The following is a 23,240-nucleotide window of genomic DNA, read 5'->3' as shown; positions in this document are numbered from 1 at the left end:
AAGTATGAGCACAGGAAGAGCTTTGTAGGTATCTTGCAAAAAAAGGAAGGACAAGGGATAATGTGGGCCCATACTGGAAGGAAAAAACAGACAGGGCTATTCTACATAAGTAGAAAGCTGAGGTTCTCAATGACTTCTGTACCTCAGTATCCAATGCTTCAGCCACATTACTCCACCTGAGAAAAGAAAATGCAAGCACTGGAAGGCCCTTAGGCACTGTAGGAGAGGACCAGATTCAACACCATCTAAGGAGACTGAATGTGCCCAAGTCCAATGAGATTCATCCACAGGTCTTGAGAAAACCAGCAGATAACAATGCCAAGACACTCTCCACCATTTTTGAAAAAATGTGGCAGAAAGGTGAAGTTTCCAATGACTTGAAAAAGGGAAATATAACCCCCATTCTTAAAAAGGGGAAAGTGGAAGACCCAGGGTACTACAAACCAGTTAGTCTCACGTCTGTGCCAGGAAAGATCATGGAGGAGATTCTCCTGGAAACTATGTTAAAACTATGCTAAAACATAAAAAAAATGCTAAAACTATGCTAAAACATAAAAAAAAAGGTGATTGGGAACAGCCAACATGGCTTTACTAAGGGCAAACCATGTCTGACAGATTTGGTGGTCTTCTATGATGGGATGCTGCAGCTTTGGTGGACAGAGTCAGAGCAACTCACAACACCTGCTTGGATCAGTGCAAATCATTTGACACGAGCCCACATGCCATCATTGCCTTTATATTGGAGAGAGATTGATTTGATGGATGGACCACTCTGGACAAAAAACAGGCTGGATGGCCACACTCAGGGTTGTGGTCAACAGTGCGTTATCCACACGGAGGCCAGTGAGGAGTGGTGTCCCTCAGGGTCGGTCCTGGGGCTGACACTGTTCCATACCTTTGTCAGTGACATGGACAGTGGGATCGAGGGCAGTCTCAGCAGTTTGCTGATGACACTGAGCTGGGTGAGGCAGTGGGCACAGGGGAGGGAAGGGAGGGCATCCACAGGGACCTGGACAGGCTTGAGAGGTGGGACCATGCAAACCTCAGGGAGCTCAGCAAGGCCAAGTGCAAGGTCCTACACCTGCCTTGGGACAATCCCAGACACACCCACAGGCTGGACAGAGAAGTGATTGAGAGCAGCCCTGTGGGGAGGGACTTGGGGGTGATGGCTGATGAAAAACTCACCATGAGCCCCCAGTGAGTGCTGCCAGGCCAGAAAACCAAGGGAATCCTGGGCTGCATCCAAAGGAGTGTGGCCAGCAGGTCAAGGGAGGGGATTCCGCTCCTTCTATTTTCCTCCTGTGAAACCCCACCAGGAGCACTGTGTCCAGCTCTGGGGTCCCCAGCATAAGACATGGAACTGCTAGAGTAAGTTCAAGCAGAGGGCCAAGAGAGGAGTGCCAGTGTCCTTGATGAGGGCAATAACACATCTCCCCTATGAAAACACACTGAGAAATTTGAGGCTGTTCAGCCTGCAGAAGAGAAGGTTGTGTGGAGACCTCATAGAAACCTGCCAGTATCTGAAAAGGGCCTACAGGGAAGCTGGAGAGGGACTCTTTGTCAGGAACTGTAGTGATAGAGCAAGGAACAAAGGCTTCAAAATGAAAGAAATAAAACTGAGGTTAGATATTTGGGAGAAATTCTTTACTGCAAGGTTGACGAGGCACTGGAAGAGATTGCCCAGAAAAATTGTGGATGCCTTGTCCTTCACAATATTGAAGGCCAGGTTGGATGGGGCATTGAGTGGGAAGTGCCTCTGTCTCTGGCAGGAGGGTTGAGACCAGATGATGTCTCAGGTCCCTTCCAAACTAAAGCATTCCATGATTTTAGGATTATTTGGGCCAATTATTTTATGGTGGAAAAGTTTTCACTTTCTTCTGTAAGAATATTTTAGGATCTTTTGTCTTTATTGAGGTAAATTTAGTTTCCCTCTAAAAGTGTGTTGGGTTTTTAACACAGACCTTTCATCATTTACTATTTATTTTTACACACAGTACTGTAGTTTTACATTGAAGTTCAAGGACTATTAAGTAAAGTCTGATTCTTTACTAAAAATTCAGGGTACAGAAACATAGGCACAGAACCTGTGTAATTTTGCTAAGAATGCAAATGTACTCTACCTTTACAGGTCTTTCCAAGGAGAAAACACAAAAAAATGGAATTTTCAGTTTTGCAAGAGATCTGGTGCAGCACAGGCTTGTGCTCAGTTATCTCTTCCTCAGAAACACCCAGTAGGTCCTATTTCCAGTGAGGTATTGTGCAAGGTCATGTTTATAACTCATCAGCCAATGGTGGCCAGTCAGTCCTCTGCTGCTCTTGTTAAGAGCAATTGCTTATGTCAGGCTTCAGTGCCCACGCAGATGGCAGCAGTTTGCTGAGGCTTCACGAGGTGTAACAGTAACTGGCCGTGTCCGTGTGAGGCAGCTCTCTGTCAGTGACTTTCTTATTGTTTCCTTATCTGTTCTGGGACTCACCAGAAGAATTTTCCTTTTTCTTTTTCTTTTTCTTTCTTCTTCTTCTTCTTCTTCTCCTTCTTCTTCTTCTTCTGCTGCTGCTGCTGCTGCTGCTGCTGTATGAAGCTTAAGCATGATTTCTGCCTGCTGCAGACAGAAGCAGACAAATGCTGCTTTTGAGCAAAACAGCACTCTGTCTTACTTAATGAAATTAAAGTCTCCATGGAAGTTTGGTTTCCATTATACTTTCTTACAAAAATGACTGCATCAAATAGCTATGGGATACTTCAGGGTCAAATTCTGGCTTATACCCATCAATCTGTATTCATACCAGTGAAATTAAGCAGTATGAAAGTGAGAGTAGTAAGTCTGTCTCTATATCTGTCTCTATATCCCAAAACATAAAAAAATAGAATATATTTGATTGTGTAGTTATATTTAAAATACATAATGTTAGTCTGCACATTTGAGTAAACTTGCAGTCTAGCATATCATGACAAAGAATTAATAGTGTGATAACACTGGCATATGATAGAAGTAGTGCAAGTATTTTTTACAAAGCAAACATTATCTTTAAATGGGAGCACACAAGCTAGCTGAAAGAAGAAACAGTTACAGATTTATTTAATATCAAAAGAGCAGGAAAAGCATGCTTAAGTCCACAACAGCCTTGCAGCTTGGGTGGGTTTCACTTGATCCTTAGAAAAGTATACAAAGCCTTGTACTCTGATCTTCTGCTGTATAATGCTATAGCAAGTAGAATCTCCAAACCTCAGACAGACAGCCTTCCTGTGGGAAAATCCCTAACTTTTCATTATAATCATGAATCTTGCTAGGGGCAAGCAGAAAGAACATTTTAGTGATTAAGCATAGGATAGATTCTTTCAAAATGTCTTTGAGGAGGGTTAGCTTAGTCATTAGATATGTAGTATTTTTAAACATCCTGGATCAGCTCTTCAAACTATGCCCCAGCTTCTTTGTGCTGTGGGTGTGGTACAAAAGCAAGAAGCTGCCCTTGCAGGTCTCTGTCACACCTCCCTGAGCTTCTGCTGTGTTGTGAATCTGGACACAGCAGTGCGCCTAATCAAGGCAAAATGCGAGAAGAAGGAAAACTGCTACCGTTTCCTCACTTGCATTTAAACTCTGGCTTAGATGGCACTGAACTATTCTGTAGCATATCTATTGCATGCTGATGAAAAATATTATCGGAATGAACTCCTAAACATTAAAACCTCATTATTCTGAGAAAAGAAACCATGAGATTGCCCTTGTGCTCTGCTCACCCTTGTCCTCAGTTTCACTGTTTTATTTTCCTGAATAATAGTGAAAATCACCATGCTGCTAAATATTTATATTGACCACACCACCCTACCACTACTTTCCATGACATTGTAGCTGACCATTTTAAACAGTTGGAACAACAGTTTCCATTAAAAACCCTGGTGAGATTCTTTTGCACTCTCTGATTCGGCCTTCTATTGCCTAGAGATTTCTCCTAATATTCATGGAGTCAGTTGCATTACAAATTGCAATTATTATCCAAATTATACTTATAATGTGCTTTTAGACAAGTCTACTTGTCTAAAGCTCCTGGCGTTTGACTGACTGTAGAACTGAAAAAAGCAAGGATTACCAAACTTAATTTGAAGAGGTTACAGTACTTAGAGTTCTGTGTAAGGTCAAGTTCTTGCACAGGAACAGTTCAATTGCTCACAAACTGTACTGAACAGTTGCACAACAAATACAAGAGTCTGTAAATTTCTCAGTAAGCTGTGGTATTCCTGATACAAATATGACAAAGAACTTCTGAGAAGCTCAGGAAGAGGAGACAACATCTACTAGTACTCAAGAAAGAAACACAACAGTTACAGATTGAAGAGAAAAACTGTAAAAACAGCTATTACAGACACTAAGAGAGTATTTTTGAAAATTAAATGTTCTAACTCTAATCTCTAAGTAGAAGATAGGCATGAAACCTTACCCATATCGTTCAAATAATTACCTCTTCCTCTACAATCTCTTCTTCCTCACTTCCGAAGAAGACTTAGTCATGTACTGCAGGTCAGTGTATTCTGGCTAAATTGGCCACAGACAATACCAGAGAACACCAGAGAGCTCGGAAGTAAAGACTTGGAAAGACTTGCTGGCAGACATTTCTTTTCCATTTTTACATTGTGTCTGCTCCAGCTTGTAACCAGCTACTGCAGGTTTCAGGTGTGGACACATTGTGCAGGTAGATGCTCATGTTCTCATGCACACAGGTCAAAATTACACTTTAAAGATCTACTTGGAGACAAGCAAGTCTCTACTAACCAAGCACTGGCTAGCAGAGCTCTGTGACATTGTGCAGGTAGATGCTCATGTTCTCATGCACACAGGTCAAAATTATGCTTTAAAGATCTACTTGGAGACAAGCACTAACCAAGCACTAGCTAGCAGAGCTCTGTTAACACTGGTCTCATGTTCCAAGCAAGGTATAATGCTTAGTGAACAGAGATGGCCCTCAGAGCTGTAACACAGAGTGACAAATTTGCTGTAACAGATCACTGCAAGGACATGTGCCAGGACATGGATCACAAGAGCATCTTCATCCATTGATAACAAACATCTTAGAAGTAAATAAAGGGGAAGTGTTCTGGGGAATCTGCCTTTCGTCTGCTGAGATGGGATCACCTAACTGCTGTCAAAATAACAGTAATACTTCCAGTTCAGCAGAGTCCCCAGTGAGCAGGGCAGGTACAAGATCTGTTCTACCTGCTGGAAGTGTCCTCCAAGCTGTGGCAGCTCCTTCAGCTGATTCCAGCTAAGCTGTGGCCAGAGAGCTTGAAGTCATTTCTCAGTCTCACCCACACACTTGGCAAGGCACTTGACAGCAATGACCAAGTTAAATGAGGCAGAGATTCACAGTCTCCCTTTTCCATTGCAGGAGCCCTACAGACGACTCTGATGCTGCTGAAAGATGGAAGCTGCCCAGATCTTTCCTCCTGTGGAGACTTTGCACACTTCTGACACTGCAGACACCCTTCACAGTGGTAGCCACTCAAACAGGAGCAGAGATATTTAAGTAGTTAGGGCCCAAAATGGGATCCTCAAAACTTTGTTTAGCAGATGACCCTTCCCAGAGATTAATGACCTCTACAGAAGACCCAGATTTCCATGCTGGAGTTTCTTAAACACCAAGAGCTCTTTCTGCAGGGATGCCTTGTCTGTTCTGACAAGCCACATGCTTCAGGCAAGAGCCATTCTCCAAATTATAGAAATAGAAAATCATTACATTTGGAAAACACCTCTGAGATCATTGAGTCAAACCATCTGGGCTCATAGATGCTTTCCATGACAGAGGTTTCAACCTTCAAGCTCTTGATTCCTCTCTCCAGCCTCACCTTCACTGTTGAATAACTTTAGTGAGTGGGATGGAAGCACCGCACCAGACAGACAGCAGCTTCACATGTCCACAGGAGTGCCTTGCATGGTGGAGGGATGCATGGCTTTATCAGGCAGGGAGTTTGAAATGAGGTTTGCCTGGTTTCCTAATGTGGTTATCCTAAATAAATGCTGAAAGCACTGATCTCTTTTAGAGCAGGGGGAGCTACTGCTCCAGGAAGCTTCTGAAGTTAAAAATAATACCTCTTAAAAAAGGGCCTTGGCTGTAAATTCTGAGAGGAGGGGGAGCTACTGCTCCAGGAAGCTTCTGAAGTTAAAAATAATACCTTGCAAAAGTCAAATTAAAAAAAAAAAAAATAGTGTGTACACTTAAGAAAGGGCCTTGGCTGTAAATTCTGAGAGCAGAGGGATGACTCCCAGTAGCACTGGGGCCCATGCCCTTTACCAGCAGAACCTTTCCAAAGAGGGTGCCATGTGCTGAGTCCTAGCTTTATGGACAGAGGCCTGTATTCTGTCATGAAGCACACACATGGATCCCGTGCTGACTGAGGAGATGGAGAAGGCCCAGGCAGAGCTTTGCTCAAGCAAGCCACAATATGCTGCACATAGATGAGTCTGCAGCACTGGAGTAGGAACACCCTGTGCCAAAGGAAGGACCAAGGAGTGTGGGAATTCAGGATGAGGAGCCGGCCAGAGCCGGGCTCTCGCACATCTGGAGAACTCCAGGTCACAACCCAAGCAGCGCAGTGGGAAAAGGAGCAGCAATGCATTAAGGCACGGGCAGGCAGCCACACTCCTGAGAACAGACAAGTTTCAAGCTCCCTGACTCAGATTCCCAGCAGGCACTCTGGAGGGGCTTTCATGAAGAGGGCAAAAGCAAGGCAGAAACACAAGCCCAGGCCTCTCTACCAGTGCTCTATTCCCGCTGTCACAAAGGCATGATGAAGTTTATTGGGGACACCTGATCTCTATCCATCATCGAGGAATCAGTTCTCATTGTGGTCAGGGCCTCTTCCCACACAGATGTGAGTTTAAGCCAGCTCTATACTTTGGGAACAATCCTGCCACAACTTTTTTCAGCATCCCTCCAAGGAAGAAAGTACCTGTCTAGCCACCCCGAGAAAAATCAGCTCAGCCTGTGTTAAAGAGGAGGGAAACCTCCTTTCCCAGAGAAGTTCTGCCAGCTCTTGACACCAGTGAAACCCTTCACAAGCCCCTGCACATCAAGACTGTGCCATGAAATAAGGGCTCCAGGACCAGAGAACTTTTTCAGGGTGCCACAGACTCTTTGGAATAACACAGGCAGATATAAACCACTTCCAACCTCCCTTTTTATCTTCCATGTTTTTCTTAAAATTGTATTTACCAATATACTGCACCTGGCAGCTTCACTGACCTAACTGGAATCATTGATTATTTGTTCATTTTAGACTCCACAGTCACAAGAGTTCATATATCCTCTGGCTCTATTCACTTTTATTGCTAAATAACAAATATCTTGCAATATTAAAAAAAATTTGTAAAGCGAAGATTGACTAAAGGGCAACTCAAATTAGCACCACCTCAATAACAGAAATTATTAAAACTGAATCAGGTAACTCACCAAACTTAATTCATCATTAACTAGTTAAGTTTTTATTCTCTGCTTGATCAACAGCTGCTTTAATTACTGCCTTTTGACCAGCACTGTATTACGTGTATCAAAACTAAAAGTATCTGCTGAAATATAAGGTAATATAAGGTATAGAGTTATCTTACTCTATAATAATAATTAAAGGCAAATAAAACTCCAGTGAATGAACATATTGCTTTAGTGACTATAATAGATAGACAAGCACTTCATCTTGCAGAACAAGACTTTCAGTTTTCAGGGGTTTTCAGTTTTCCAGGGGTTTTCCATCCTCACTCAGTCCTTGCAATATAAAATTTGCAGTGATAATTGCAATGCTGCTACTTGTCATGCTCTTTCATTCTTAATTCCAGTTTCCTCTATGAAGCACTTACTGAATGAAGAGACCAAATTCACCTGTAAAAGTTGGCAACAATTTCACCATAGAAACAGGAATAAGTGCAGTGTTGAAAAAATTATTTTATCATAATTTTGCATTTATAAGACACAAGGCTTTCAGTCTATATTAGTCAGTTATTACTGCAGAGTTGTATTAATATCACTGTGGTTTTTTATTTACTTTTATGGGCTATAAAGGTTACAGAATTAAACTAAGGGCATGTGAGGAGCACAGTCCATTGTGTTAGGCACTACATATCTATGGAGGAGCCATAAGGACCCTCAAGTAAATACCTGCTTAAATGACACAATGATTTCAGAAAGAAATCCTTTTCTACAGGCAAAATGTTCACTAGGAAAAAAATGTCAAACTGATGAAGAATAATTTTGATTTAATAGTTGTAAGAATTGGCATCTGTCCTTCAAAATCTTCTGGGCTTGCGGTTTGTTTTCTTGTTTGGTGGGTTGGTTTTGTCTTTTTTTTTCCTTTAATGACAGTGGGGGCGGGGTTGTTTTTTTGGTAGTGATCTGGTAAGTTAAATTAGAATTACAAGCACCTTTGACTAATGTAATCAGTTTTGGAGAGGCAATTCACTGTGTGAGCAAGATCCCAAATGTTGAAATTTCACTTCCAGGACTAATTTAATGACCTGCTTTGAAGTACCTCATAATAGCATTGGTACCACAAAGAAATACGATATGTAGCAGTGCTCAAAAAAATGTAAATGTTCTTTCCTTTTCTACTATATAATTGGCAGGGATTGCTGACTTTGAAATGGGATGGGCTCAACTGGATTGAGGACACATGAGTCTCTAAAAGTCCATTGGGGCTTTACTCAGAAAAAAAAAATTAAGAGCAGAGCATAAAACAGCTGTGCTTATTGGAATGACAGGCAAAGATGCCTTGAAAATGTATTCATTAGAAGAAAAACAGTGAACAGAGATTTCAAAACACTGCTCCTGTATGAACAGTGGAAGTTAAGATATTTTCCTAGTTTACACTACCTAGTAAACCAGTAAGATCTGGACTCAGTGCTTGACTGAAACCTATATATTTAAGCTAATACAAGAGCTTGAGCTTTCTGATCACAAACTGCTCAATCCTGATCATCCTGACTTAATTATCAGAACTAGCCACAGATTTCAGAGAGAAGAGGCCCAGCCCTGAATAAGGTTACTTGAGTAACTGAAAAAACTCTAGCCTTTCAAGTGCTCATTTTTTCAAAAGGAAGACCTACATCTTTGGAATACCTGAGATCCCTGACTGTGCTGTGTGCAAAGTTTGGGATCATTCTGCAATAACAAACTGGGCAGCTGCCGAGCTCAGAATGAGCCTGAACTTGAGTCATACCAGTAAAGTCAATCCTGCAAAACCTTCCTTACTTCATATCACAAAGGTGAAATACATGCCAATCAGACCTTCAGACCTGGTATGGGGCTAATTCCATTAGGTTTTGCCAAGTGTTCTCTCCCTTATAATATAATATAGGTAATTTGTATGTAGTCTTCTACCCCGGGACTTGCACATACGAAATTTCCCTTAGGCAGGAATGAGCGAGACAGGGAGTGGTTGTTTTATTTTAGATTATTCTTCTAACATTAAGAAGAGTTATTATCTTATTTCTGATTCCCACAGAAAGCAAGATGCTTTTACTGATGCATCAATATCTAAATAGGGTTTTTGTCTTATAATTGAAAATTATATCATTTAAATTAAAATATAGAAGAAGAATCAGGGTGGTAGAAAGGAAATTACTTTTTCCTACAAAACCACAACAGTGATTTAATATGATTTTTTAAACATGACTCTATATGATTTCTATACAGATTTTATACACTGATTTTTTTTTTATCCATGTGTCTAGAAGGTTTTTGTCACTAACTTCAATAAAACCTGGACTTGAGCCTTCAAAGCTATGCATTCCTGCCTCACTAAAGGTTAGCAGCAAATCTTTCACTACCTTCACAGAAGGCCCTGTGTAAACTGGAAAGTTTGCTCCTGCAATTTCTGATTCACCAGAGTGCTCTAATATTAATTACTTCAGATTACTTGCAGAAAGATCTTCCATGTCTGAGACCTCAGATTGTGTCTACAAGTTGGGGGGAAAATGTTTGGCCTCCAAATTTTAAAGTATTTTTAAGTGACATATATATTGTAAGATCTTCTACATATCATCATAGCTTTGTAAAAAAAGGTTAATTTATGGGCTGTAGTTAAAACCTTCATAAACTTTTCAAGTTAATTCCCACCATATTTTACTTTATCATGCACTGTGACACGTCAGTATTATCTCTATATACCTGCTAAGTTTAACACTTTTCAAACAACACCTTGTATTTGTGACAGTTAAAAATAAACACAAAATTTACCCATGAGAAAAAAAAAAAAAAAAAAAAAAAAAAAAGAGGAGTACCAGGATCATGGTTAAGATTCCTCTTCTAGGAAATGCTGCTCTCTTGATCTTGAATTCCCTAAGTTACTGGGAATTTGAAATGGTTTAAATGTGCTTGATGGAAAATTATTCCAAAATCCTGGGAATATAATTTGATCTATACAAGAGGAAATTTGCAACTACTAAATCTAGAAAACAGCACTTATTCACAAGCCTCCTAAACTGCACAGAGAGAGTCCTACCCGCTGGTAAATTTTGTAATTCCACATTAGCAGACTCAATTACAACATCCACTGCAAATAGCATATCAGTGCATCATAGTTACAGCAATCAGCTCCCAAAATGGGATATCATGGCCCTGAACTCAACCACACTGAGAAACAGCACAGAGTTTGAAGAGGAATTACACAGCACATCAGCTTGCATTTCAGCAGAAAAACAGCAATGGCAGTGGATGGGCTCATGCACTGTTCAGGAATCTGAAAACCCACTATCCAGCCACTCAGCACTCCAGAAGAGTTTGAAATCTCAAAAAAAAAACCCCAAATGACTAAATGGAATGAGTGACATCCAAGTAAAAGATGCCTCTTTCTCTTCACTTTCAAATGCTATTTACTTTTGAGTTAAATGTTTTTTATTGATTCTAACCACCTCAAACAAGCTTTACAGCTTGCAATATTCACAAATCCAGTATGAAGGACTGATACAGAAGGCAGTGTTCTAGTCCCGAAGAAGATCTTTTATCTAAACTGACTTCCTCTCATTTAATTGATTTGCTTTGATCATTCCTTAACGTTCACGAACAAGAGTGAGTTTGGAAAATTTTACCCATTCTCTGCAAAACGTCAACTGAGAAAAAAATAATCAAAAAAATTGGTAGTGACACACGCACACACACACACACACACGCAGAGTGGAGGGGGGGTTGTGATGGGGGTCGAGAAAGCAGCAGTGCTGACCCCAGCGGGGCTTGAGTGTGCACTGCTGCTTCCTGCTGCAGAGGTGGCCCTTGGATGCCCGGGGGCGAGCGGGGCACCGCAGTGGTAAGCAGCTGGCCGTGGGTTTGGCTGGGCAGCCCTCCGGTCACCCCTGCCCGGCGGCCGGGGCTGGGGGAGGCCGGGCCGCAGCAGCGGCGGCTCGGGAACAACAAAGCGGGCTGTAAAGCCTCCAGGTGGTGGGTGTATTTGTTGTCCTGTCTGGGAGGTGCGGTGGCTCCCCGGCCCCGGCAGATCCTAGTGCTGCTGTGCACATTAAGAAAAGTCTCTTTTGGCTGATTCCAAAACCAGATAAGGAGCCGCCGAGTCACCAGCTATGTCTAGACACCGGACCTCACAAGTCAAACGGCTTGTTTGGATTAGCCTTGGAGATCTACCGACCTGAACAGCCCTCCTAAAGAAAAGCCACAGTAACACCCTATTTTCCTCTTCCCATTGCCACACGAGGTCTGCCCGGAGATAGAAGTCGAGTTCTGCTTGGGTCCGTGTCACTTATTTCTGGAAAATTGTCTCTTTCCCACGAACACACCTTACCCCTGTTTTGTCTTTCAGAGGAAAATAAAACAAAGAAGAAGAGACACTCCAGAAAAAAAAATCCTGGTTTGCAGCCTTCCTCCTTCTTTCCCTCCTTTCTTCCCCGCGCCACACACCCCAGAAAAGAGCCGGAGCTGCAGGTGGCTCATCCAGCGGCAGCCGCGGCGAGTGCGGCCGCTGGAGCTGCTGCCCCGGGATCCCGGGAGAGCCGGCCCGGCGCGGACCTGCCGCGGCAAGGCTGTGCGCCCTCCTTGTCTCCTTCGTCCTCCCTCCCCGGCCTACAGACAGCCCTTAGCCGCTGCAAGAAAATTTAAGGAAATTCACAGGACGCTGTAGCGTGATATAAAAGCAGCATCTCTCGGGTGGAATGCAGAGCAGGATCCAGAGCCTGCCCCGAGTTCCCGCACGGGGGGAAGGCTCGGGGAAAAGCACCTATTGATTTTATACGCTCCGATCCTAGCTAATGAGGGCAGACACCGTGCAGTATGGGAAGATCGGGTGTACAGGAGAGTTTTCTCCGCTCCCCACCACCACCCCCACCACCCCGGAGCCTGCTTCCTTGGGAACTGCCTTCTGCTCCTGCACTTCACAAGCCCTGGGAGGTGAGGAGTGATCCTCCAGAAGGGCCGGCACACTGGGAGCTGTTAAGTTTATGTTTGTGGCGCCTGAGCTCAAACAGTCATTCAGTGGCTTGCTCTGTTATCAAGAAAACAACAATCAGGAACAATCAGTAAACAGGATCTCTTTCCAGCCCCTTTATTAACTACTTACAGCTCCGCTAAAGCACGCAAAGCGCCCAGCAGCAGCATCTCTCACCGTGAAACGCTTTCGGCGTTTCGGGCGTGTAGAGAGGGCCAGGGAGGAACAGTGCCCGTGAAACCCACTGGGCAGCAGGACCCTGACCCCTCCCCAGCTCCGTCTCGGGCTCTGTGCTGGGGCTGGGGATGCTGCGGCCTGAGGTCTGGCATCACCTGAAGGCCCCTATTCCTTCCCTGACATCCGTTCTTAGGCAGCCCAACGTGAATTTGTTAATATATGTATCCATACAGACTTATATAAATGCAAACACTTACTGTTGACGTGTTTAACTGATCTCAACTCTGGAATTCACGTACCCGGCTTCTGTGTCACACTGCCACGTTGGCTGGGGATGCTGAGAGCTAATTAACCTGGGTACAAATATTAAAATGAGAAGAGTTTGAATATTGATCTCAGTGCGTGCAAACGAAGTCCTCAGACAAATTATAGCGGGCTTATTTGATGCTATTAAGAATAGCTCCAGCAAGAACTAAACCAGCAGATCTGAGTCTGCTAATCATCACTCTCGGTCCAGACCGGAAAGAGGAATCAGAGCAGAAACCTGACAGAGCACCATAAGGACATACATTTCATGAAGAGGATCTTTTCTCTTGCTTACACAAATCCTGCTGCCCAAGCTCAGGAAGTGCCCTACCGAAGGCACTAGGAGGATCCGCTCGGAAGTTTCTCTTTATTCGCTTCAAGGTGGAAAACACTCGGAAGTTTGTGGGGCCTCACAAATGCATGTAATGAAAAAGGGAATCAGATTGTTTAACCAAAGTTTCGAGGGTGGAGGTTCCGGGATGACCGTGGGTGTGGGGGGCCGCAGTGGCCTTGGGGACGTGGAGACCCCGGAGTGGCCGCTGCCGGAGCGACACGGTTCTTCCTACCCCCGGACAGGGTTGGGGGTCTCAGGCCCTCGGTGGGGACGTGGAGACCCCGGAGTGGCCGCTGCCGGAGCGACACGATTCTTCCTGAGACCCCCGGACAGTGTTGGGGGTCTCAGGCCCTCGGCGGGGTGCAGGCAGGAGCCTGGCGGCGGGTGTGTGTGCAGGCACATCCCGAGCGGGTCACCGGCCCGCAGCTGCAGAGCCGCGGCAGCGCTCGGGCTCCGGAGACGCGCTGCTGCCCTGTGTGTCTCACGGTGCAAGACACTGTGCTGGCAGCCCAAACGTCAGCCCCTGCCTCCCGGCGGGCGGCTTATCTCGACGACTGCCCCAGCCGCCCGGAGGGCGCGCCGGGACCGCGGGGCGCCTAGCAGGGCTGGGGGGTCTTTCCCTCGCAAGGACAGACAGCCCAAAGTCTCCTTCCTGCGTGGCCCTCGGAGCCGAGGGGCATTCTGCCCCCCGAAGGTCCTCCCCGAAGGCGGGGGAGAGAGGGGCAGCTCTCAGCAGCCCCCCGGAGAGCAGGTTACTCTCGCTCGGGGTCACCCCGCCCGGCGTGACCCCGGGAGCGCCGCTCCGACCACGTACTCCTTAGCCTCCCGGCGGGCAGAGGCGAACGCAAAGGGCCCCAGGTTGCCCTCTCCTTACAGGTTTCCAGCGCCAGTTACAGACCCTCCCGAGTCGGAGACTCTGTCTCCAAACTCACCCAAGTAAGAGCGACTCCAACAACTTACACGTCAGACCACCGGGCAGAAATGACACCCCTTCTCCCTCCCGCCCCCCGAAGCGCCGCACCAATCCTCTGATCCTGCATGAAAACACAAGGGTTACTGATCACACAGTTTCAGGTAGATTTCATATTTATTTAAATATTTATCAAGTACTCAAAAATGTATTACACTTGAGCATACAAAATGAATCCAGTTTCTAATCAGGATGACTGAAATCCTTGTATTAGATTTTAACATTTTTTTAATGTTCTCTGTACTGTCGAAATGGTTTGTCTATAACTGAGCTTGCTCAGAGTGGGCTGAGATGGTGAGGAGGGAGGGAAAAGAAGGTTATGTTAAGAAAACATTGGGGTTTGGAGTAACTGACATGCAAACCAACTTGTCTTTGTCAGACTGAAAATCTCAGTATGTTCCAGTCCTTAAGGGTGTTTTAAAGTGAACCTTTGTCTTGTGCTGCCCGGGAGCACAGGGGAGCACTTGGATTGGAGCAAAAACAACCCTTTCCCATTTTTTTTAATTTACTTCTTTCTACTTTTCCCCAAGAAATCGCCCACATTTCTAGCTTTCACCACCCTTTCCCCCGCAAATTAAAAAAGGAAGAAAAGAGGGAGTGAAGAGAGGGAAGTCGACAGAAAATAAGGAACATATTCGTGCAATTTCACAGCAATATCCCCGACAGAAATATCCCCACAACTATTCCTCCTGCAGCATTATTTAATTGTTTTGACAGCAGACATTGATAAATAATGGTCATACTTGACTTGTTAAGCAAAAAGCATCCCTTTTATCAGGAGCTTATACTTAAAGTACAGGTCACTTCAACAATCTCAACAACGAGGCTTTGGTATACAGCACTTTCTTTTTATTATTTTTAAAAATAGCAGAACTCAGCAAAAAGCCTGAGCTCTCAGTTCTTTAGATGTCTTAACGTTATGTCTGATCATGCCTAGAGTAATATCACTTTTAAGGGCAAGGGATGGGGTGGGGGAACGAGACTTTCTAACGTTATCGATTGAAAGCTAAGGCATCCAACTAGCCCTGATACAGTTGTTGAAACGGAAATTTACAAGCTGGTCGTTAATACTTGCAATAAAATATCACACTCCTTTTATTCACTAACGACCGGCTTTGCATGCAATATTTTATTTCAGGTATTTTAGCTGCTAACCTGTAAATATTTAAACGAGGGAACTTTGTTCATTATTTAATGTTAATATTATTATTATTATTATTATTTTTCTATTCCAAACGCTTATCTAGTGAAATAGTCCTGAAGATATAATAATTCTACATATGGCGCTTTTATTTCACATCATATTTAAGGAAAGAAAAAGGACAAAAACACATAGAGTTAGACATATAATTCAAAGACCACGGTACAACCTTTTCTTTTTTTTTTTTTTCTTTTTTCTTTTTTACTTCAGCAAACAAAAAAAAATAGTCAACTGACATGAAAAGTGGCAAGTCTTCCGATAATAAATAATAAATTACTTTATAATTTTGCAATGCAAGAGCAAACAAAAGGAGTGATTTTTTTTTTCTTTTTACTTGTCCTATTTTTTTTACTTTTTTTCCTATTTTTTTTCTAGAGAGTGAGAGATAAAGAGAAAGGAAAGAGAGAAAAACAGTCGTTATAACCAATGACTATACACATCTCTGGGGGAGGGGAAGGTTCTTGGGCGGACACATTTCAAACACGATCCCGAGACGCTTTGTGGCAAAATAGAGGTATACCTTGTTGCAATGTTTTTATAAATTCGCCTTTAAAGAGGAATTCAAAAACCTATTTTTAATCGCATCACACTTAATAGGGGGTGGATCTCAACCAAACAAAATCAAAATCCCGCTACAGGCATGCTAGAAGAGACCCAAGAAAAACCCCTTGTTAAGAGTCAACTAAAAACAACATTGCAAACCAATGCAGCTCCACCTTCCTGCAAGGAATCTTTCAACAATGCAGGGCTGAATCGCCTCTTTCCTGATGATGGAAAACCTACTGGAGCTTCTTTTGGCAAGGCTATCCCCAATATAGAAACAGCACCATTCGGAATGGGAGGGACCGGATAGAAAGTCCCTCTACCTTGGTTTCTCCCTAAGATGTGCAGTCAAATGAAAAGATTTCTTTTTTTTTTTTTTTTTTTGAGATCCACGAGTACAAATCCTTTATATTTGGAAAACGTCTTTTCGATACTCCTCTGATCATTGAAAAGCACGGGGTTTGTGGTTCTTTTAAGTATTTTTTTTTTTCTAGTAAGATCCCATGATTGTCTTCACAGTGTTGCTACCATATTACCTTGTCTTTTCAAATATGACTCCGTTCATCTCATGGAGCAGTTCCTTGCTAGGTTCCTTACAGGGTTGTTAAGTATTCTTTCCCCCTAAATTTCGAAGTCCCAACACGTTCACTTTCCCACTCTCTTCAACAGGGGTGAGGGTAAGGGCAGAAACAACAACAACAGATATTTGAATGAATGTTCCTCATGCCTCAATAGGACTGGCTACCATGCTGTTGGGTGTATCTGGCAGCTGAGAGGACATTGATGCTACTTCACTTCCAGTAGAGTTGGAACCAGGTCCTCCTTCTGAAAAATTAACCTGCCAAAAAGAAAAAAGAAAAGAAAAAGAAAAAAAAAGGAAAAAAAAAAGAGAGAGAGAGAGGAAAAAAAAAGAAGAAAAATAAGAAAAAGAACTGTTGCTACAACTGTAAAACTCAAAGAAAAAGTAGCAGGCAAAGAAGAACACAAAAATAAATATACAAGGCATGCAGCCAATAGGCCTGATACATCTCCACAGGAGGCTGTGTCATTGCTGGTTGCTCTGTTTAGCTTCCCCATTGACTTCACAGGAACCTTCTTCAGGCCTTCGGCCAAATCACCAAGAAAAAGTAGATTAAAAAATGGAAGAAAGAAGACTGAAAAAATCAAGCAAATAAACAAACAAACTTATTAATGAGGCCTTCTTCCCTGTCTTGCAAGAGTGGCAATCCCAAGAGGATGTTCTAGTAAATTATTTAGGAGTGCATGTGTTTTCTTGACATGAAACTGAAAGATTACTTTTTTCCCCTTTTGTGCACATACCAAAATAAACCTGGAAGGAGCATCCAGCAGCAGAAGGCATTTGAAACCAGCCATCCGCTTTCATTCCTGATTCGAGGCTGGTGCTATCTCTCCTTAATGAGAGTCTGTTTGATAAAAAAGGTCACACTATTCCATCTTAATGTGCCCCGCTGCTCCCGTTAGTTTAGGAGTAGTGCTGGGAAAAAGCATGACTTGAAGGGTGGAGCTTTGTTAATCCAGAAGCATTTATTTGGCACCTATTTAGCTGGCCAATTCAGTGATTAATGCCCTTTCCAGATTAGAACCGAGTCTTGAACGGCCAGTGAATGGTCCGTTCCTTCCACTATTCTTTAATTTAGCTCTTTTCTGTACCACGTGTTATGGTGAATATATATCAATATTAATTTGTCAACCTAATGGTCTATTTACCTATATGTGTATGTGTATTTGGACTATCCATCTTCCATCCTGCCTTTTTTTTTCTTTTTTTGAACTATTTAATACAAAGCCTCACTGCATCAAATATTGTTAAAGTCTCGTATTTTGTTAAGGCACAGTAAGTAAAGCAACCAAAGGAGATGATTTTTTTTTTTCTCACGTCTGACGGACAGCTTGATTAAAGCAGAAAAAGCAGTGGTTGTTTTAGATGTAAGAGGATGCAAATAGCCCTGCTGCTGTGCTACAGTTTCCTGAGCGAGCATGGTGTGCCAGGAAGGGGAACACACTGCAGACTGCTGTTGGGCAAAAGAAAAGGGATTCTGCAGGAGAGCATGATACTAAACTGAAAAGGTCTGAACACAGTGCTAGATTCAACTACAAACCTTTGTCTTCCATCACTTGGTATAAAAATAAAAGAAAAAAAAAAGAAAAGAAAGGAAAAGAAAAGCCCAACAGATCAAAAAAAGATTTACATGTTAATTTTTTGTAACTGTACTTCTGAATCCCTGAAATACTATACACAATCTACCTTACTATTTTAAATATCTGGTTTTAATAGACTTAGGGCTAGGAAACAGACTTAAAATTGAACTTTTCTCCTTAACTCACCTTGTTGTGCCTAAGTGTTGTTGGCGATTTGGTCCCATATGGGCTGCCAAGTGACGTAGACATAAGGAAGTGAGTTAAGGACAGAATTTCTTCTAAAAAGACTACTTGGTTTTGGCTTAAAGTAGTCCATTATATTGCTTGAATTTTTCACCTAAATATGTACTAGCAATTTCCTTTCCAAAAAACAACACTTCATGTAAGCTACATATGTATATAGATTATGTATATATATAAATATATAAAGTTATATCTAGAAGTACATGCTTAAGACATGGACTTTGAAATTTTAATTAAGAGGTCATATTTGTCTGACAAAACAAGGGCCCTGGCTGACACTGTAATCATGTATTTAAAATTTATCCTACAGCATAAAGGCAGAATCAGCCTGAAGTGGGGAGGGGTGAATTTTAGAAACTGCTTTCATATATATAAGTACAATTAAGTGACACATAAAGAATGTTTTGGTGAAGTGCTTTCAGTTTTCAGGAGTGTGTGAGCTATTATCAGACCTGAGTCAGGCCTTATCCAAACTCACACACAACTAAGGAGTATCTCTGCTGTACACTAAGATGGATTTTGCACCAACCTCTGTGAAATCAATTCAGTTCTATGCTTTTACAGATGCAGTCATGCACGCCTCGCAATTTCTGGAAAACCCAGCTAATCTGGATTGCTTGTCTCTCTGAGAGCACCTGACACCTGGAGTGAATCTCCCGTTGCTCTGACCCGGGTACCGGTTGGCTCGGGCTGGGAGCCGACACTTACTAGTTGCTGAAAAGCAGGTTGGTCTATGTCACTCTGCAATGCGAAGTCACTCAGTACTTTCCAGGGCGGCTGGTAACTCTGCACCTCCACGGGGTTCGCCTGCAAACCGCCGTCATGTCTCTCCGGACTAGCAGCCACCATTGGAGTTCCTGTCATCCCTTGGATATTCTGTAAACAGACCAGCAAAAGATGTTAATGAGCTTGGTTAGCTTTATTGTGTATAAACGCTGAGTCAATAAACTGCTTTCTATCTTATCTATACGGCCGCTTGTATTTGCTTTGTTAATCTGCTGTGAATGTCTTACTCTATTCTACTCTAGGTCAGCCTGTTTCTACTCGCTGCATTTATCACGGTGGAAGTTTACTTTCTTTCCCTTTAATCCTCCTATTCGTCTCAAGGCATAGCCCCTCCGCCCCAAGCTCTCTTGAACATGAGCACTCTGTATCTCGACTGCCAATGGACGTCTCAGAAGGAGAAATGGTTAATCCTGCTCCGCTCCATAGTCCGCGTCCAGTCTGGTTTTGTTTTGCGTGACCTTAACTGGATCGTATATCCAGTGCACAGCAAACCTGGGGTACGTCATTAGCGCGCTCTTTCCAAAAAAAAAAAAAAAAAGGCAAAAAAAAAAGCCACAAAAAACCCAAGCCCTCTCAGTATGGTGTACAACATAACTCCAAGCCTCGACGAATAGATTGTTCAGGCGAGTTAACAACACCGTGTTTTATTGCATTCCAACAGGGTAAAATGAAACTCCTTAAATTCCACTTAATTGGGCAGCCTTATGAATTAATAGTCATTCTCGGGTCAGTCAATATACACAGGGAGAGTAACAGACTCTTCTTCAAGTAGACTTACAGCAACAATAAAAAAGAAACAAATTTTACTTAAAATGGGAACAGATAACTTGTTCTACTGAACCCAGTGCATGCCGCTTGTTTACATCACCCATGCATATATCTGCAGAAAAGAGCTCTACAGAGATATAACTATATATAAATTAACCTGTAAACACCATGGTAATTCTGAAAAATTTGCATTGCATTTGTCTTTTTCTGCAGTAAGTGCACTGACAAATACACACACTTTCTAGTATATAAAGTGCTAAGAAAAACACCTCTTATTTTATTTTTATTTTTTATTTTTAACTATTTTTACTTATGGATTTATGCCTGTTTGAAAACACTGAAGAGGTCAAAGGCGTCATTTTCTCCTTAAGGAGCCCCTTGCATTTGCAGTATAAGTATTAGACGAGACTGGGTTTATGACATCCCATAAGCTCTGCAGGTCTCACTCATGATGCAGAGGAGTTGGTCTAAGGTACTGCGTATTCTCAGCCCCACAAATTTTAAGCACGCTTAAGCAGCCTAAATCGGCTCCTCGCTGTGGTCTGTCTCTATTGCACTGACAGCAGAAGCTAACGGGTAATGCCTAAGCAGCATCGCTTTCTTTGTTTTCAGGGAGATCGCAAAAAATTAGCACCATCAGACCGAGCCCTGCGGCTGTCCGGGCCGGACATACACCAAGTTTTTCTCCTTGGGAATTAAGGCAGACACGGACAGAGGCTGAAGCCACTTACAGTTTTGTCATTGGGTTGCTGCTGCTGAAGTTGCTTCATCATAATGCTCCTTTTTTTGTCCTTGCATCGCTTGTTTTGAAACCAAACCCTGATGACCCTCGGGCTGAGGCCAGTCATTTCTACCAGTTGCTCTTTCATGAGGGCGTCAGGTCTGGGGTTGGCAGCGTAGCAGGTCCTCAAGGTGTGAAGCTGTTTTTCATTAAGGACAGTCCGGACTCGGGTTGTCTTCTCGGGCTGCTTGTGGACGTGGGGCCGCAGAGCTGGCTGTCTGGCAGAGATAGGTTCTGCTGTAAGGGAAGGGGAAGGGAGGAACAGGATCCCCATGAGTAGGAAGTAGAGAGTCTGCAGAGACTATGAATCTAAGCTGGTGGGACAGGGGAAGGTGGCGGACGGGGGGGCGGGTGATGAACCCTCTTTCAAAGGCCATTCAAGCACTCAGATCTATCGGAGCTGCTGCAGCCTCCTCTGCTTTATGCACTGGTGGAGTGACTGACATTTCTGACTCCACAGACAATTAATTTGCAAAAACAAACCACCCCCCTAAAACCCCTAATGACAGAAGCTTGAACCTGTATGAAACTTGACAGGGGAGGGCAAGTTAGCTAAGGTGTATGTGCGCTAGGAAAGGAGCAGGAGGTTTTTAAGTATTTATTTCCTGACAAATCACCAAAACAGAATTTGGCCCGAAAATTAGTGAAAGAATACTTCTTAAATTAATCATAATTCGAGTCTGCTTCTTGTATACTGAACCTAGCTCATTTTAGCCAGAAGCCAGTGCAACAGCTCCCGGCAGTTTGACGCTCTCGAACCAGAACAAAACAAGCCAAATTCTCTGCACCATGCCAATGGAAAAAAACCCTGTGAGAGGCCCGTATCTCAAAGCACGGGAGATGGGGTTTATCTTAAAAAGTGGAGGTGGTAGGTGTATTTACTTATACTTTGGATGAATAATTTAAAAATATCAATCTAGTGCTTTTAAAAGTAGAGCCTCGTAGAAACTGCCAAGAAATGCAAAACTACAGATGGCATCGCATCAAGAGCTCAAAGTGTTCCTGTGATTCTGCTATTCTTCTGTGCGTTGTGTAGCTGTAGCTATTATGTGTAATCTGACCCAGTCGAGGGAAAAATAAAAACATAACTTTTTTTTTCTTTTTTTCTGTTTTTTTTTTTTCTTTAAACTGTTTAGCTAACAGTCAGAAGTGCTCGCTTTTGTACAGTCGGGTTCCGACTTTTCTAATTTTAACAATGCATCAGCAAATGCGATGACGACAATACGAAGGCTTCAAATCTTATCAGTATTGTACCTGCTGACACACTAAGCCTTTCGGAGACATGGCACAAACACGATATAAGGAGCACAGTCTTTCTAGAATTCTGTTCTGACCAGTTACGGGATTCTTTCTCCCTATATGTCTCCAGATATGTCACCTGAAAGCAGCTCAGAAGAGGGAAATGAACCCGTTTTAGAATAGCTGTATTTACAAACAACTTTCCGAGTTACAGTTACTTGCACAGCTAAAAGGCCGGACAACCTTGTATTGTCCAAGCTTGTATTAGCCTCAGAGAAGTGTCCCTTCCTAAAGCTAAGGGTCTCTGAGTGTCTGACGTACCCGTCGAGAACTGGAAGTGTGAATGAAGTTGTAAGGTGGAGCGACTCTGAAGTTACAAGGCTGAGTTTTGAGATGAAATTCTCATCAAATTACATGAAACGTTTCAAGAAGGCAAGAGTCACTTTAAAAGGCAATTACCGAAGATTAGCTTGTTGACAGTTTTAAATTACAGCCTAAGCGCCAGCCTGTAGTTATGAAGTCTATCTCTTTTCAGACCCTACTTCCTCCAGCGCTCAGAACAGCTTCTCCGCTCGCTCCTGAGGCAGCGAAGGGGTCTGAAAGCTCAGACCTGCTCTCCGCAGCGGCTCGTCCCTCTCCGGCTCAGGCTCAGGGCTGCCCCGGGCTCGGGGAGGGTGACGGAGGAATCCCGCACTCGGTGCGTGGTGGGGGCAGGAGGAGGGCAGGCTGGCGGGCGGGGGCGCGGCCCCTCCGCAGGTGTTCCGCCCCTCGGGTTCCGCGAACCCGGGCGTTTCTGGCGGCAGCTGGACCCGCAGCAGCCCCGAACGTGAGGCGCGCCTCGGCCGCCGCCTCTCCGCGGGCGCGCACGCTCAGGCCCGGCTCTCCACGGAGGTGCGGGACCCGCTGAGACCATGGGGCTCTGTCTCCCCGCCGTCCGGAGTGGGACCTGGCATCGCCAAACACCGCGGGTTTCCGCGGCGCTGGGCGCGGGCGGTACCTGCCATCTGCAGCGGCCGAGCGGGATGCAGGGGGCTGAGAGGGTCCCCGCCGCCCAGGCTGGCCCTCTCCACCACGTCGTGGTCCGCCCGGCAGAAGAGGCCGTCCTCCCGCAGTGCGAATTCATCGCCGGGGATGAGCTGGCGGCTGCAGGCCACGCAGCGAAAACACTCGATGTGGTACACCTTGGCGCGGGCGCGCATCACGAAGTCATTCTTGCTGAAGCCGATGCTGCATTTGGCGCACTTGATGCCGTATAACCTGAGCAGGGCCCAGCCCAGAAAGAAGGAGAAGGGAGGGAAGCAGGGAGAGCACGGGAGGGGGAAGGGG

At 43.9% G+C, this 23,240-nt stretch overlaps 1 protein-coding gene across 1 annotated transcript in view; it reads right to left on the bottom strand.

The window, feature by feature from the left end:
* Nucleotides 1–16,302: 16,302 nt before the first annotated feature.
* The window catches only part of ISL1 (ISL LIM homeobox 1), a 10,980-nt gene continuing 4,042 nt past the window's right edge, over nucleotides 16,303–23,240 (bottom strand). The window contains exons 3-6 of the mRNA XM_039709808.1: nucleotides 22,912–23,171; nucleotides 20,626–20,912; nucleotides 19,049–19,216; nucleotides 16,303–16,775 (exon numbers count right to left, since the gene is read on the bottom strand). Of these exons, the coding sequence (XP_039565742.1) occupies nucleotides 16,659–16,775; nucleotides 19,049–19,216; nucleotides 20,626–20,912; nucleotides 22,912–23,171 (832 nt within the window). The 3' untranslated portion in view covers nucleotides 16,303–16,658. The remainder of the gene's footprint in view (nucleotides 16,776–19,048; nucleotides 19,217–20,625; nucleotides 20,913–22,911; nucleotides 23,172–23,240) is intronic.

This window comes from Passer montanus, unplaced genomic scaffold (assembly GCF_014805655.1).
Source record: "Passer montanus isolate IOZ18808 unplaced genomic scaffold, ASM1480565v1 scaffold22, whole genome shotgun sequence".
NCBI classification, from domain to species: domain Eukaryota; kingdom Metazoa; phylum Chordata; class Aves; order Passeriformes; family Passeridae; genus Passer; species Passer montanus.
This window is presented reverse-complemented; position numbering and strand designations above follow the sequence as displayed.